The sequence below is a fragment of the Natator depressus genome, chromosome 9, assembly GCF_965152275.1.
Source record: "Natator depressus isolate rNatDep1 chromosome 9, rNatDep2.hap1, whole genome shotgun sequence".
Taxonomy (NCBI): Eukaryota; Metazoa; Chordata; order Testudines; family Cheloniidae; genus Natator; species Natator depressus.
Window position 1 is genome coordinate 25,330,000 of NC_134242.1, and position 15,153 is coordinate 25,345,152.

A 15,153-nucleotide genomic window follows, 5' to 3' on the forward strand; every position below is an offset into this window, starting at 1 on the left:
GGCACTCACCTGGGATGTGGGAAAAGCAGGTTCAAGTTCCTGCTCTGCCTGATTCAGACTACTTGCTATTCTGGTGTGGGTCTCTCAATCTCTTCACAAAAAAAACCTCAATGTAGAATGGGGAATTTTTGACATCACAAATTTTTTCACAGGATGGTAGAACAGCTTCTGGCCCAGCCCTACTATCCAGTGCAGTTAGTGTAATGGCTTAGCCCTGGTCTACACTAGGGCTTTAGGTCAAATTTAGCAGCGTTAAATCAATGTAAACCTGCACCCGTCCACACGATGAAGCCCTTTATTTCGACTTAAAGGGCTCTTAAAATCGATTTCCTTACTCCACCCCTGACAAGTGGATTAGTGCTTAAATCGGCCTTGCTGGGTTGAATTTGGGGTACTGTGGACACAATTCGATGGTATTGGCCTCCGGGAGCTATCCCAGAGTGCTCCATTGTGACCGCTCCGGACAGCGGTCTCAACTCAGATGCACTGGCCAGGTAGACAGGAAAAGAACCGCGAACTTTTGAATCTCATTTCCTGTTTGGCCAGCGTGGCAAGCTGCAGGTGACCATGCAGAGCTCATCAGCAGAGGTGACCATGATGGAGTCTCAGAATCGCAAAAGAGCTCCAGCATGGACCGAACGGAAGGTACGGGATCTGATCGCTGTATGGGGAGAGGAATCCGTGCTATCAGAACTCCGTTCCAGTTTTCGAAATGCCAAAACCTTTGTCAAAATCTCCCAGGGCATGAAGGACAGAGGCCATAACAGTGACCCAAAGCAGTGCCGCGTGAAACTTAAGGAGCGGAGGCAAGCCTACCAGAAAACCAGAGAGGCAAACAGCCGCTCCGGGTCAGAGCCCCAAACATGCTGCTTCTATGATGAGCTGCATGCCATTTTAGGGGGTTCAGCCACCACTACCCCAGTCGTGTTGTTTGACTCCTTCAATGGAGATGGAGGCAACATGGAAGCAGGCTTTGGGGACGAAGAAGATGATGATGATGAGGTTGTAGATAGCTCACAGCAAGCAAGCGGAGAAACCGGTTTTCCCGACATCCAGGAACTGTTTCTCACCCTGGACCTGGAGCCAGTAGCCCCCGAACCCACCCAAGGCTGCCTCCTGGACCCAGCAGGCGGAGAAGGGATTTCCGGTGAGTGTACCTTTTAAAATACTATACATGGTTTAAAAGCAAGCATGTGAAAGGATTAATTTGCCCTGGCATTCGCAGCTCTCCTGGATGTATTCCCAAAGCCTTTGCAAAAGGTTTCTGGGGAGGGCAGCCTTACTGCGTCCTTCATGGTAGGACACTTTACCACTCCAGGCCAGTAACACGTACTCGGGAATCATTGTACAACAAAGCATTGCAGTGTATGTTTGCTGGCGTTCAAACAACATCCGTTCTTTATCTCTCTGTGTTATCCTCAGGAGAGTGAGATATCATTCATGGTCACCTGGTTGAAATAGGGTGCTCTTCTTCAGGGGACACTCAGAGGAGCCCATTCCTGCTGGGCTGTTTGCCTGTGGCTGAACAGAAATGTTCCCCGCTGTTAGCCACGGGGAGGGGGGAGGGTTGAGGGGGTAGCCACGCGGTGGGGGGAGGCAAAATGCGACCTTGGAACAACATGTGCTACGTATGTAATGTTAACAGCAAGGTTTACCCTGAAAGAGTGTAGTCACTGTTTTATAAAATGTGTCTTTTTAAATACCGCTGTCCCTTTTTTTTCTCCACCAGCTGCATGTGTTTCAATGATCACAGGATCTTCTCCTTCCCAGAGGCTAGTGAAGATTCTCCTTCCCACACACTCGTGATGAAATGTTCTCTGAGCTCATGCTGTCCTCCCACACTGACAGAGCACAGACGAATGCGTGGAGGCAAATAATGTCAGAGTGCAGGAAAGCACAAAATGACCGGGAGGAGAGGTGGCGGGCTGAGGAGAGTAAGTGGCGGGCTGAAGAGAGGGCTGAAGCTCAAATGTGGCGGCAGCGTGATGAGAGGAGGCAGGATTCAATGCTGAGGCTGCTGGAGGATCAAACCAGTATGCTCCAGTGTATGGCTGAGCTGCAGCAAAGGCAGCTGTAGCACAAACTGCCACTACAGCCCCTGTGTAACCAACCGCCCTCCTCCCCAAGTTCCATAGCCTCCACACCCAGACGCCCAAGAACGCGGTGGGGGAGCCACCGGCCAACCAGCCACTCCGCCACAGAGGATTGCCCAAAAAAAAGAAGGCTGGCATTCAATAAATTTTAAAGTTGTAAACTGTTAAAGTGCTGTGTGGCATTTTCCATCCCTCCTCCACCACCCCTCCTGGGCTACCTTGGTAGTCATCCCCCTATTTGTGTGATGAATGAATAAAGAATGCATGAATGTGAAGCAACAATGACTTTACTGCCACTGCAAGCGGTGATCGAAGGGAGGCGGGGAGGGTGGTTAGCTTACAGGGAAGTAGAGTGAACCAAGGGGCGGGGGGTTTCATCAAGGAGAAACAAACAGAACTTTCACACCGTAGCCTGGCCAGTCATGAAACTGGTTTTCAAAGCTTCTCTGATGCGTACCGCGCCCTCCTGTGTTCTTCTAACCGCCCTGGTGTCTGGCTGCACGTAACCAACAGCCAGGCGATTTGCCTCAACCCTCCCAACCCGCCATAAACGTCTCCCCCTTACTCTCACAGATATTGTGGAGCACACAGCAAGCAGTAATAACAACGGCAATACTGGTTTCGCTGAGGTCTAAGCGAGTCAGTAAACTGCGCCAGCGCACCTTTAAACGTCCAAATGCACATTCTACCACCATTCTGCACTTGCTCAGCCTGTAGTTGAACAGCTCCTGACTACTGTCCAGGCTGCCTGTGTACGGCTTCATGAGCCATGGCATTAAGGGGTAGGCTGGGTCCCCAAGGATACATATAGGCATTTCAACATCCCCAACAGTTATTTTCTGGTCTGGGAATAAAGTCCCTTCTTGCAGCTTTTGAAACAGACCAGAGTTCCTGAAGATGCGAGCGTCATGTACCTTTCCCGGCCATCCCACGTTGATGTTGGTGAAACGTCCCTTGTGATCCACCAGAGCTTGCAGCACTATTGAAAAGTACCCCTTGCGGTTTATGTACTCGCAGGCTTGGTGCTCCGGTGCCAAGATAGGGATATGGGTTCCGTCTATGGCCCCACCACAGTTAGGGAATCCCATTGCAGCAAAGCCATCCACTATGACCTTCACATTTCCCAGGGTCACTACCCTTGATATCAGCAGATCTTTGATTGCGTGGGCTACTTGCATCACAGCAGCCCCAACAGTAGATTTGCCCACTCCAAATTGATTCCCAACTGACCGGTAGCTGTCTGGCGTTGCAAGCTTCCACAGGGCTATCGCCACTCGCTTCTCAACTGTGAGGGCTGCTCTCATCTTGGTATTCACGCGCTTCAGGGCAGGGGAAAGCAAGTCACAAAGTTCCATGAAAGTGCTCTTACGCATGCGAAAGTTTCGCAGCCACTGGGAATCGTCCCAGACCTGCAACACTATGCGGTCCCACCAGTCTGTGCTTGTTTCCCGAGCCCAGAATCGGCGTTCCACAGCATGAACCTGCCCCATTAGCACCATGATGCATGCATTGCCAGGACCCATGCTTTCAGAGAAATCTGTGTCCATGTCCTGATCACTCACGCGACCGCGCTGACGTCGCCTCCTCGCCCGGTATCGCTCTGCCAGGTTCTGGTGCTGCATATACTGCTGGATAATGCGTGTGGTGTTTAATGTGCTCCTAATTGCCAAAGTGAGCTGAGCGGCCTCCATGCTTGCCTTGGTATGGCGTCCGCACAGAAAAAAGGCGCGGAACGCTTGTCTGCCGTTGCTCTGATGGAGGGAGGGGCGACTGACGACACGGCTTACATGGTTGGCTTACAGGGAATTAAAATCAACAAAGGGGGTGGCTTTACATCAATGAGTATTTCAGGCAGGACTTCACGGAGGGTTCCAATAAGAAATGGTGCACCTAAGTAATTGTTCTTATTGGAACAAGCAGGTTGGTCTGGCCTCTGATTGATACATGGCTAGATTTACCTCGCTGCACCTTCTCTGTGAGTGACTGCAGTGTGACCTAGAGGAATGAGTCCCCTAGACGGGGGAGGGGGGAAGCAAATGAGTACAAAACAAATCTGGTCTATATCTTGTTTTGATCCACTCCATCTATCTTTTACATCTTTGGCTGGCAGCAGATGGTGCAGAAGGACTGCAAGCCATCCACATCGCATGGCTGCCCGGCAGAGGACGGTGCAGTAGGACTGCTAGCCATCCTCATCTCTTGCCTGCCTGGCAGAAGACGGTACAGTAGGACTGCTAGCAATCTGTATTGCCTGCCTGCTCACCATAAGATGGTTCAATAGGACTGACTGCAGGACTAAAGAGAATGACCTGATCAAGTCACTCCAACTTTAGTCCCTGCGCACATGTCTGCCCAGGCACTCCTGGCCGACGTGGCCAGGAGCACCTCGGACATGACGATGACGGCTACCAGTCGTACTGTACCATCTGCTGCCACAAGGCAATGGGTTGATGCTGCTGTGTAGCAATGCAGTACGACGTCTGCCAGCACCCAGGAGACATACGGTGACGGTTACCTGAGCAGGCTCCATGCTTGCCGTGGTATGGCGTCTGCACAGGTAACTCAGGAAAAAAGGCACGAAACGATTGTCTGCCCTTGCTTTCGCAGAGGGAGGGAGGGCGGGAGGGAAGGGGGGCCTGACGATATGTACCCAGAACCACGCGCGACAATGTTTTAGCCCCATCAGAGTGCTCCATTGTGACTGCTCTGGACAGCACTCTCAACTCAGATGCACGATTGTTTGCCGTTGCTCTGACGCAGGGAAGGGCGACTGACGACACGGCTTACAGGGTTGGCTTCAGGGAGCTAAAATCAACAAAGGGGGTGGCTTTACATCAAGGAGTATTTCAGGCAGGACTTCACGGAGGGTTCCAATAAGAAACGGTACACCTAAGTTATTGTTCTTATTGGAACAAGGAGGTTAGTCTGGCCTCTGATTGATACATGGCTAGATTTACCTCGCTGCACCTTCTCTGTGAGTGACTGCAGTGTGACCTAGAGGAATGAGTCCCCTAGACGGGGGGCGGGTTTGCAAATGAGTACAAAACAAATCTGGTCTATTTCTTGTTTTGATCCACTCCATCTATCTTTTACATCTTTGGCTGGCAGCAGACGGTGCAGAAGGACAGCATGCCATCCACATCTCATGGCTGCCCGGCAGAAGATGATGCAATAGGACTGCTAGCAATCCGTATCGCCTGCCTGCTCACCATAAGATGGTTCAATAGGACTGACTGCAGGACTAAAGAGAACGACTTGATCAAGTCACTCCAACTTTAGTCCCTGCGCCCATGTCTGCCCAGGCGCTCCTGATCGACCTCACACAGGCGACCAGGAGCACCTCGGACATGATGATGACGGCTACCAGTCCTATTGCACCGTCTGCTGCCAGAAGGCAAGGGGTTGCTGCTGCTGTGTAGCAATGCAGTACCGCGTCTGCCAGCACCCAGGAGACATACGGTGACAGTGAGCTGAGCGGGCTCCGTGCTTGCCGTGGTATGGCGTCTGCACAGGTAACTCAGGAAAAAAGGCGCGAAACGATTGTCTGCCCTTGCTTTCACGGAGGGAGGGAGGGAACGGTGGCCTGACGATATGTACCCAGAACCACCCGCGACAATGTTTTAGCCCCATCAGGCATTGGGATCTCAACCCAGAATTCCAGTGGGCGGTGGAGACTACGGGAACTGTGGGATACCTACCCACAGTGCAACACTCTGGAAGTTGACTCTAGCCTCGGTACTGTGGAAGCACTCCGCCGAGTTAATGCACTTAATGCACTTAGAGCATTTTCTGTGGGGACACACACACTCCAATATATAAAACCGATTTCTAAAAAACCGAATTCTATAAATTCGACCTAATTTCGTAGTGTAGACATACCCTTACAGTGTCCAGAGAGATATCTGGATTTGGCAGCAGTTCCGTTTTGTTTTGTTACTTTGACCACTACAGTTTAGGCCTCTCATCAAGATGCTGTACAGGGACTCTGCTATGTTTTTTAGACTTGCTGAACAAAACAGAGTAGAACTGAAGAAGCTCCAGCACCTTAGATAAAAGAAAAATGCCTCAAATGGGAGGAGAGGGAAGGAGAGTTGGAGAAGTTTTTAGTTATGTACTTACTGAGTCTCGGTCCCCAGTAGCATCTCCACCTTTTCTCCTGCATGGTTGCTAAGGACAGTTAATCTGAAGAGGTGACTTGTAGAGCTCTGCCGCGAGTACAACATAGTGGAACTGTTCTTTACAGGTGAGGAATTCAGCTCCTCACTGTCACATTGTTCAACCAACAGCTGGTCCCTCAAGGAATAATCTGTGACATTGTAGCTCTCCTCACTGCAAAACAAGGAAAAAAACCTAACACTTTTGCTCAGAGTAAACAATTCTCCACTAAACGTGTCCAGAAGCAAATTCAGGAGTAGCACTCATTTCCAATGCTTTTCTATGGCACATAATTATTCTGACACTTTCAGCCCTTTAGCAAAAAAGTTTTTTTCAAAAATTTAAAAAGCATCTGCTTGTCAAAGATGCAGAAGAAATTAATCTTTGCGCTTTAAGGCACTTCAGTCAGCAGCACAGTTTACATGGCTTTGACACTCCTTGGGTGATGTAAGCTTACCTTACTCCATAGCAAATGGAGAATAATGTTTTCTGGTTTATTTTCTGTAACTCCTAAGCAATACCTGACATCCAAAAGCAACTCTGTTTTAGAATATAATTTACTAGAATGTTACACACTTTGTTGCTTCTGTAGGCTGAGCACACTACACACACCAGGGGCTCTCTCCACCCCCCGTATGCCACCCTACCATCTACTTCTATTTCAGGGACTCCTTGCAACCTCCACCCTCATGCCAGGGACCCTGTGCACCTCCCCTTCCCCCACACGGGGGGCTCTCTGTCCCCCCCATGGCCCCCATCGCCCATATAATTGTCCCTCATGCTTCCCCCAATTGCAGCTCTCTGGGTGCTCCTTCATACCCCTCTTTCCCTCCACACCAGGGTCCCCCATTGTTCCACCACCACGGGTTCTGTATTCTGCCCCCCATTCCCATCTTCTTTCCCCTGCCCACTCAGTATGCACCCCAGGCCCCCCACAGCAGGGCTCTCCATTCTCTCCCACTGCCAGAGGTTTTGTTTCTGTTTACCCCCCATTTCTCCCATGGCCGCGTCCCCCATTTCTCCCTCAGCCATGCCAGGGGCTCTTTGAGCTTCCCCATTCCCTTCTTCCCCCATCATTCTTTTCCCCCCACCCCACTTTCTGGCTCGGAGAGAAGTTATTCAGAGTGTCAAAATTTTTTTAACTGTATTAGGAGGCTGAGTAAAGCTAAGCTGAGCTGGAGGGTATTACGCTGGAAGATGTTAATTGTTGCCATCTTTGATCTACAGACAATTACAAAGGTGGCTGAAGTGCTGTGCGCGCTAACCAGATGCCTGGGGCACTGTGTACTCCTCATTACTCTCATTTGGTTCCCCCCCCCTTTTTTTTTTAAATATATTTTCACTAAAATAGGGTTCTACCCAATGATTCCTAGGACAGTCCCTGAAATTTTGGACTTGATCAGATGCAACATTCAAAAGTTAGCACATTACAAAAACAAATAGAGAAATGCCACTGAATCCATTAAACAGAATATACTTTCCCCACTTCCATTTTTCAAGTTTCCAAAAGTACGAACGCCTACATTTATAATGGATTGTGCAATATAATAAACCTGTGTTTAAAAAGGAGGCAGAGAAAATGATGCTTTTTTGTTAAGCTTCTTGTTAATCTGCATGTACAGGAGCTGGACCACAATCTATTTTTACAAAGTTTCAAAAATTGCTATATGGTCATAACGCCATTATGGCTTCAAGTGAATAGTTGATAACTGCTGTCACCTATTCTTCTCACCTTGTACTGGCCTTGCGGAAATATAGTATAGTAATGTATATCTTTTAGACACATGATCTCTTTTCCCATATGAGATAAATAAAAAGATACTATCTATTCTAGTGAATACAAAAAACAAGACCACTGTGCGTGCTCGATAACTGCACTAAAAGTATTCAAAGACACACTGACAAGAGGTAGAGCTCAAAAGCTCCACTTTACCTTACAATGCTTATTATGAGGTGGCTTTGGGGAAGAAGGTGGGCATGGATGTGTCATCTGAATTCTATAAAGATATGTATTTTAACATACCACTTTTCATTTTTTTTTTAAAAAAGTGATACTCTAAAACAATACAATGTGTGTACCTCCGTGCAGGCTCTGAAAGCAGCTGTTAACTGACAAACACTCTTTACACTGCTAAGCACATTCCTGACAAAAATACTCAGAGGATTCTGGTGCAAAAGAACTAATAAATTATGGCTACAAATAAATGCACCACAGCTGTCAGCTACCCACACACATTGGGTAATAGACATTTGGAAACAGAAGAACTCAGGACCTCTTTTCAGTCGGGTAAGGATAGGTTGCACTAGTTCAGACAGTGGTGGTGGTGGGGGGAGGTGTAGAGGGGAAAACAAACACGAGAAGATGCGACATTCCATATAGTAGAGGGTGGTGGAGCGTGCGCACACGCACACACACAGAAGCTGTTTGTTACAAACCAAGGAAGCAAATAAAATGAAGCACCATTAGCATCTGAAGCACTACTCTGAATCATATTCCAGGATTATTTGGACATGCAATAGCACTTTATATATACATTTCTGCATTACTTTTGTTTAGGGTTACTAAAAAATACGATTTTAAAAAATCTGTTACCCAAGCACCAAGACTTAAAAACTGACACTCCTTCTCCCTAAACAACTTAGTCATTCGTTCTCCTAAATCTGAACTACTCTAGCTAATCAAAAAAATCTCTCTTTGCCATGCCTTCAGCTGTTGCGTAAGAGAATGCCTGGTCAGTTCATCTTGTTACTTGAAGTTTCTGTGCGCTGTCAGTAAACAGTTACTTCAACCCCTCCCGGGCCCCAATCCATTAACATTTATCTGTGACAACAGGTGCCTGAACTGTGGAGTCTCCAGACATCAGAAACATGCCTAAGCACTCCACACTGTGAATCCAAGCTAGTTTCTTTTATATTTGTTGTTTTAGCCAACTTATCCATTCATGTCCAATTAGTGTAAAGAAATGCTAGAAAAGCCTTTCAAGGAGAAGTTCATCTTAATTACATTTCCAGTTCTTTAAATTGTTTACCTGCATTCAGCTACCAAAACATGAGTTAAGGAGCATTTGAAAGAATTTGCACCACTTACTTTGGAAACAGAAAAGGAGTACTTGTGGCACCTTAGAGACTAACCAATTTATTTGAGCATAAGCTTTTGTGAGCTACAGTTCTTTTTGCGAATACAGACTAACACGGCTGTTACTCTGAAACCTGTCATTTGGAAACAGAATTGCTCAGCTAGAAAAAAGGCAAATTGAAAGCCTTTTTTCCTTGCATTGGAGTGTGTGTGTGTGTGTGTGTTTCCCGTAATTGTCTTATATGTGATTGTAAATTCACCAGCTGTTCATCAAGATGAGATACTTTTTAAAGGCAGCTGATAACTACCTAGCTCTATCAGTTTCAGTAAGGCTACTCTGGATTGTAAACTGTGACAAGGCCCCCACTACTAAAACCAGGCATGGTCATTTTTCAGATTTATTGCCCCCCAAGGGATTGATGAAACAAAGAAAAACCCCAAATCTACTAATCTTCTGTACAGCAGCACAGAAAAAAAGGATCTCATGGTCAATATATTTCTCAATTGTTTTTGATTGTGCAGTAAGAAATTCTCCTTAGTTCAAACCAGTATAGTATTTATAGTTATATTAGCTATACTGGTATGGACTACTAATCCACGAATTAACCAGTCGCCAGGATCTGAACCGATTAGATACTAACCATCTAGCAATGAGATATGAATAGAAGACAATAATAATTCTACGTTTCACAGTAACTGCTCTGTTTAATTTCAGAATGTTTGCTTTATTCAGCTCCCCTTAAACAGATAATCCAACTGAACCATTGCTCTTTCAGAGACTGACTCGATGAAGTGAGCTGTAGCTCACGAAAGCTTATGCTCAAATAAATTGGTTAGTCTCTAAGGTGCCACAAGTACTCCTTTTCTTTTTGCGAACACAGACTAACACGGCTGTTACTCTGAAATCTCTCTCTTCAGTGAGTCAAAATCCATACTAAAGCTTAGTCAAGTCATGGACTTCACTTATAGCCTATGGGGTACAATATGAGTTGCACGGCTCCACTGAGGTACAATCTATTTTGTAGGTCTTTCCTTATTGTCTGCAGTAGAGAGATAACAGAAGTGGATAGTGGTAATAGGTGAAGTCTGAAAAACAAACTGACTCAGGATAATAGGTGGATATATACAGAAAACTGAACACCTTTTAAGATGAATTCTACATATTTCATAAGAATGCCCATAAATCCTTATCAATTCAACAGTATAATAGTAAATGACTCTACATTCATATGAAGAAATGCATTTTTAATCAACTTCAGAATATTTGCTACAATGGAACAGCGCAAAAGTCCATTCTGCCTCAAAGCATGAGCCCCTCCTGATGCTTTAGTACCCTGTGAAGCACTAGGACCATTCTTTTCTGCCCTACATAGCGAGCGGTTTATGACTGAAATTTGTGAATTAGTAGTCCCTGCCAGCATAGTTTAGGTAACTATGAATATTCTTCTTATTCACTCACTGGGATTGTTTACACACATATTTACTTTTGTTCTGCACAATCTCCAAACACTTATTTTATAACTTTGTGAGAGCAAATTTCTAAGAGATTTAGGAATTGAACAAAAAGTCTGTTTGCATTATATTCTGGTGCCTCCAAAGAGTGTGTGTTTTGCCCCTACTGATGTTGGCAGATATACATCAATTCACAAGCACATGCACTGTCCAACAGAAGATGGGAGACTGAAGTCATTAATTGCCTGAAAATACCGGATGCAAGCCCTGACAAAAGTCGCATAACTATTTAGCACTAAAAAGATTAAACAGCAACTCAATCAACATCCCATTTTAGATTATCTAATATCTATGTTCATCTTTTTGAGATTACAGTAACGTTGATGCTTATTTCCAAGAAGTTCTTTCAAGCTTTCTTCTCTAGGCAGTAAATCACACAAAACAGACAAGAGTACAGCCCCAAGGTATAAGATTTTACATCGCACACGATCATATTATTGTACAACCATGCAAGATAAAATCAGCACCCAGTCAAATCAGAACATATGGTATACGCTTCTTCCCACACACAACTCGAGACTTTTCCCCCGTCAAGGTTCCTTCCCCACTCTGAACCCTAGGGTATGGATGTGGGGACCTGCATGAAAGACCCCCCCCTAAGCTTATTCTTACCAGCTTAGGTTAAACGCTGCCACCACCAAAGCGTTACACAAAGAACAGGGGAAGTGCCCACTTGGAACCACCGCACCCCCCAAATATTCCCCCAACCTCTACACCCCCTTTCCTGGGGAAGGCTTGATAAAAATCCTCACCAATTTGCATAGGTGAACACAGACCCAAACCCTTGGATCTTAAGAACAATGAAAAGCAATCAGGTTCTTAAAAGAAGAATTTTAATTAAAGAAAAAGTAAAAGAATCACCTCTAAAATCAGGATGGTAAATACCTTATAGCGTAATCAGATTCAAAACATAGAGAATCCCTCTAGGCAAAACCTTAAGTTACAAAAAGACACAAAAACAGGAATATACATTCCATTCAGCACAGCTTATTTTATCAGCCATTTAAACAAAACAGAATCTAACGCATATCTTACTTTGCTTACTGACTTTTTACAGGAGTTCTGACCTGCATTCCTGCTCTGGTTCCGGCAAAAACATCACACAGACAGAGAGAATCCTTTGTCCCCCCGCCCCTCAGCTTTGAAAGTATCTTGTCTCCTCATTGGTCATTTTGGTCAGGTGCCAGCAAGGTTATCTTAGGTTTTTAACCCTTTACAGGTGAAAGGGTTTTTCCTCTGGCCAGAAGGGATTTAAAGGTGTTTACCCTTCCCTTTATATTTATGACACCCCCTTTTTCTGATTTTTTTTTTTAAGTAATGTCTCTGCTCAGCAGAACAAAGATTGAAGAGAGCTAGCTTAAGATTCATTTCAACTTCTGGAAAGCCACTTGTAATATGTCATTGACCAACAGCTCTGCTTTCCTTCTTTCTGCTTCTTGAATTCAACCAAAACATCCAATTTAGACACTGGCAAGGTTCAGAAGGCATCAAACTGCACAGAACCTCACTGCAAACTCAGATATTTAAAAATACTTATTCCCTGTCCAAACAAAGTCACAGTGAATTCAGTGTGTGTTTTGTTATGGGACTGTGACATTGCACTCCATATGTTTTATGGAAATATGCTTATGAGTGTGAATATGATGTAACTGAAATATGCTTTATGCAAAAGGTCTCTTGAAAGGTATCATAACAAAGGTTCTAAACTACTGAATACATTCCTTCTATTTGTATGCATGTATCTTTTTTTAATCTGAAGCTAGAAATATGAAATATAACTCTGAGATCCTATTGTAATTATGCAAAGTGTGGGCCATTAATGGTGGTTTAGAATCTTGATGGCTCCCATTGACTAGGGCAATTAGTTGTAAATGGCTCTGTTTACATGCAAACCTTCCGGTGTATGTGTGGGCCAGCCCTGGAAGAATGGAGGCTGGGGTCTCACAGGACATGTGAACATGTCAATGATACTGGAATCCATCTTAAACCTGGTGCTTTTCCATTTAGAAGGAGGGGTGGGGACCCAGAGAGACAAAAGATTCCTGCCTTGTGCCAAAGCTATAAAAGGGGGTGGAACAGAACAAAGGAGACTTCCAGTCATGAGAATTCCCCTAGTTTCCACCTAAGATGTCTGCTGGAACTAACAAAGACCATACCAGGGGAAAGGACTGGGCCCAGACTAGGAAGGAGTCTAGTCTGTGAAAGAAGCTTATTAGAACATCGCTGAGGGGGAGATATTACCTGTAATCAGTTTCTTAATGTATTAGACTTAGACATGCTTGTTTTTGCTTTATTTTGCTTGGTGACTTACTTTGTTCTGTCTGTTATTACTTGAAACCACTTAAATCCTACTTTTTATACTTAGTAAAATCACTTTTGTTTAACAAGAAATCCAGAGTAAGTGATTAATACCTAGGGGAGCAAAGAGCCGTGCATCTCTCTCTATCAGAGTTATAGAGGGCAGATAATTTATGAATTTACCCTGTATAAGCTTTATACAGAGTAAAACTGATTTATATGGGGTTTGGATCCCATTGGGAACTGGGTGTCTGGTTGCTGGGGACAGGTAACCTGCTGAGCTGTTTTCAGTTAAGTCTGCAGCTTTGGGTGTGTGGACCAGACCTGGTCTGTGTTGCAGCAGACTAGCGTGTCTGGCTCCACAAGGCAGGATTCTGGAGTCCCAAGCTGCCAGGAAAAACGGGCTCAGAGGTAATTTCAGCACATCTGGTGACAGTCCCAAGGAGGTCTCTGTGACCGAACCCGTCACAAGGACTATGTCAATTATTTTAATATAATTAAATAAAAAACCTGATATCATCTAGATAAGGTTCCTCTAAGCAGTGGCAGGACTCTGTGCCCTAAATCATATATCACCACTGTACAAACCAAAGTAAGCAGTACTATATAATAGAGTAGGCGAGCCAACAAAGGCATCAACCTTGTTCTGGCTTATCTCTCTGTCCATGTAATACTGTAAGCCAAAGAAATGCCAACCCAGTGAGTATGTTCTTGTAAGGATAACGGCCTTATATAGCACTCCATGGGTTTTCTTATGAATAATAGTTTTGGACAGATTCCATCACTTGGCATGGACTTTAACTTGGAGCTGCAGCACCTTCATTTGTTGTAACTAGCCAGATCTATAATCTGAACCAGCGGTTCTCAAACTGTGGGTTGGGACCCCAAAGTGGGTTTCAACTCCATTTTAATGGGGTTGCCATGGCTGGTGTTAGACTTGCTGGGGTCTGGGGCTGAAGCCGTAGTCTGAGCCCCACTGCCTGGGGCTGAAGCCCAAAGACTTCAGCCCTGGGCAGAGGAGGGGCTCAGGCTTCGGCTTCAGCCCTGGGTAGCAGGGCTCAGGTTACGGTCCCCCCTGGCTGGGGCTTTGGCTTTGGACCCCCGTCCTGCAGTGGTGTAATCATTTTTGATGTCAAAAGTGGGTCATGGTACAATGAAGTTTGAGAATCCCTGATCTGAAACATCATTCTAATGTGGTGCTACTCTCTCCCTTCTACTTTATTTTGAAAATATGAATATGGTAAGTGCATTTATGAATTAGAAATACAACCGTAACGGTGCAAGCAGTTTTTGTTTGGTCTGTCTACTGTACAGGTAAAAATGTATGTTATTTTACAGGACTGTAGGAAATCAAAGAGTTTTAATTTTTAATATTAAGTCTCAAGGTATTAAGAACAGAGTATACAACCAATGACGCATACGCCTTAACACCTCAAAAATGTATTTCCTCTCTTGCAAAAATATAGTTGTGGGGAGGGAAGTTAAATGACTTTGAGATATTTACACTCTACTGGAGGGCTGGACCTCCTATTTTAATAGTACTCTATATCTGTATACTCTATAATATTATATAAAGTATAGCTGCTTAAAACAACATTTGCATTATATCTTACTGCTGGCAGTCTCTATAGGAAAATAGAGATTTTGATATTTTCAGTTCAAGCCAGATTCTTGATCTTGATAGTTTTACACTATCATAAAGGAATTCCTTCTGACTTACACTAGCGTAAACCGAATCAGTCAGATCCCAAATCTATTTTGTTCACAAGGAGTGAGAAACAGCTGCAATTGCCAGACAGAATGAAATTTCAGTTTTTGCACTAAAATTAATACATGAGAGTCTTCAGTCCCCACACACCCAGGAAGTTAATTTCCTGAGGAAGCAGCGTGTATTGCAAAGACAGACAGAGATAAGCACAGGTGCATTCTATTGGGATTGTCATACTGGTGCTCTGAATAATTAATATGATTCCACCCCTTAGGGGGAAAAAAAAACAAAAAACAAAAAAACCCCAACAA

General features: G+C 44.9%; 1 protein-coding gene across 2 annotated transcripts in view; it reads right to left on the minus strand.

The window, feature by feature from the left end:
- Positions 1–15,153, minus strand: part of ARHGEF26 (Rho guanine nucleotide exchange factor 26) — a 112,654-nt gene that overhangs the window by 21,152 nt on the left and 76,349 nt on the right. For both annotated transcript variants that reach the window (XM_074963748.1, XM_074963747.1), the window contains exon 12: positions 6,213–6,422. In XM_074963748.1, coding sequence (XP_074819849.1) covers positions 6,213–6,422 — 210 coding nt within the window. The remainder of the gene's footprint in view (positions 1–6,212; positions 6,423–15,153) is intronic.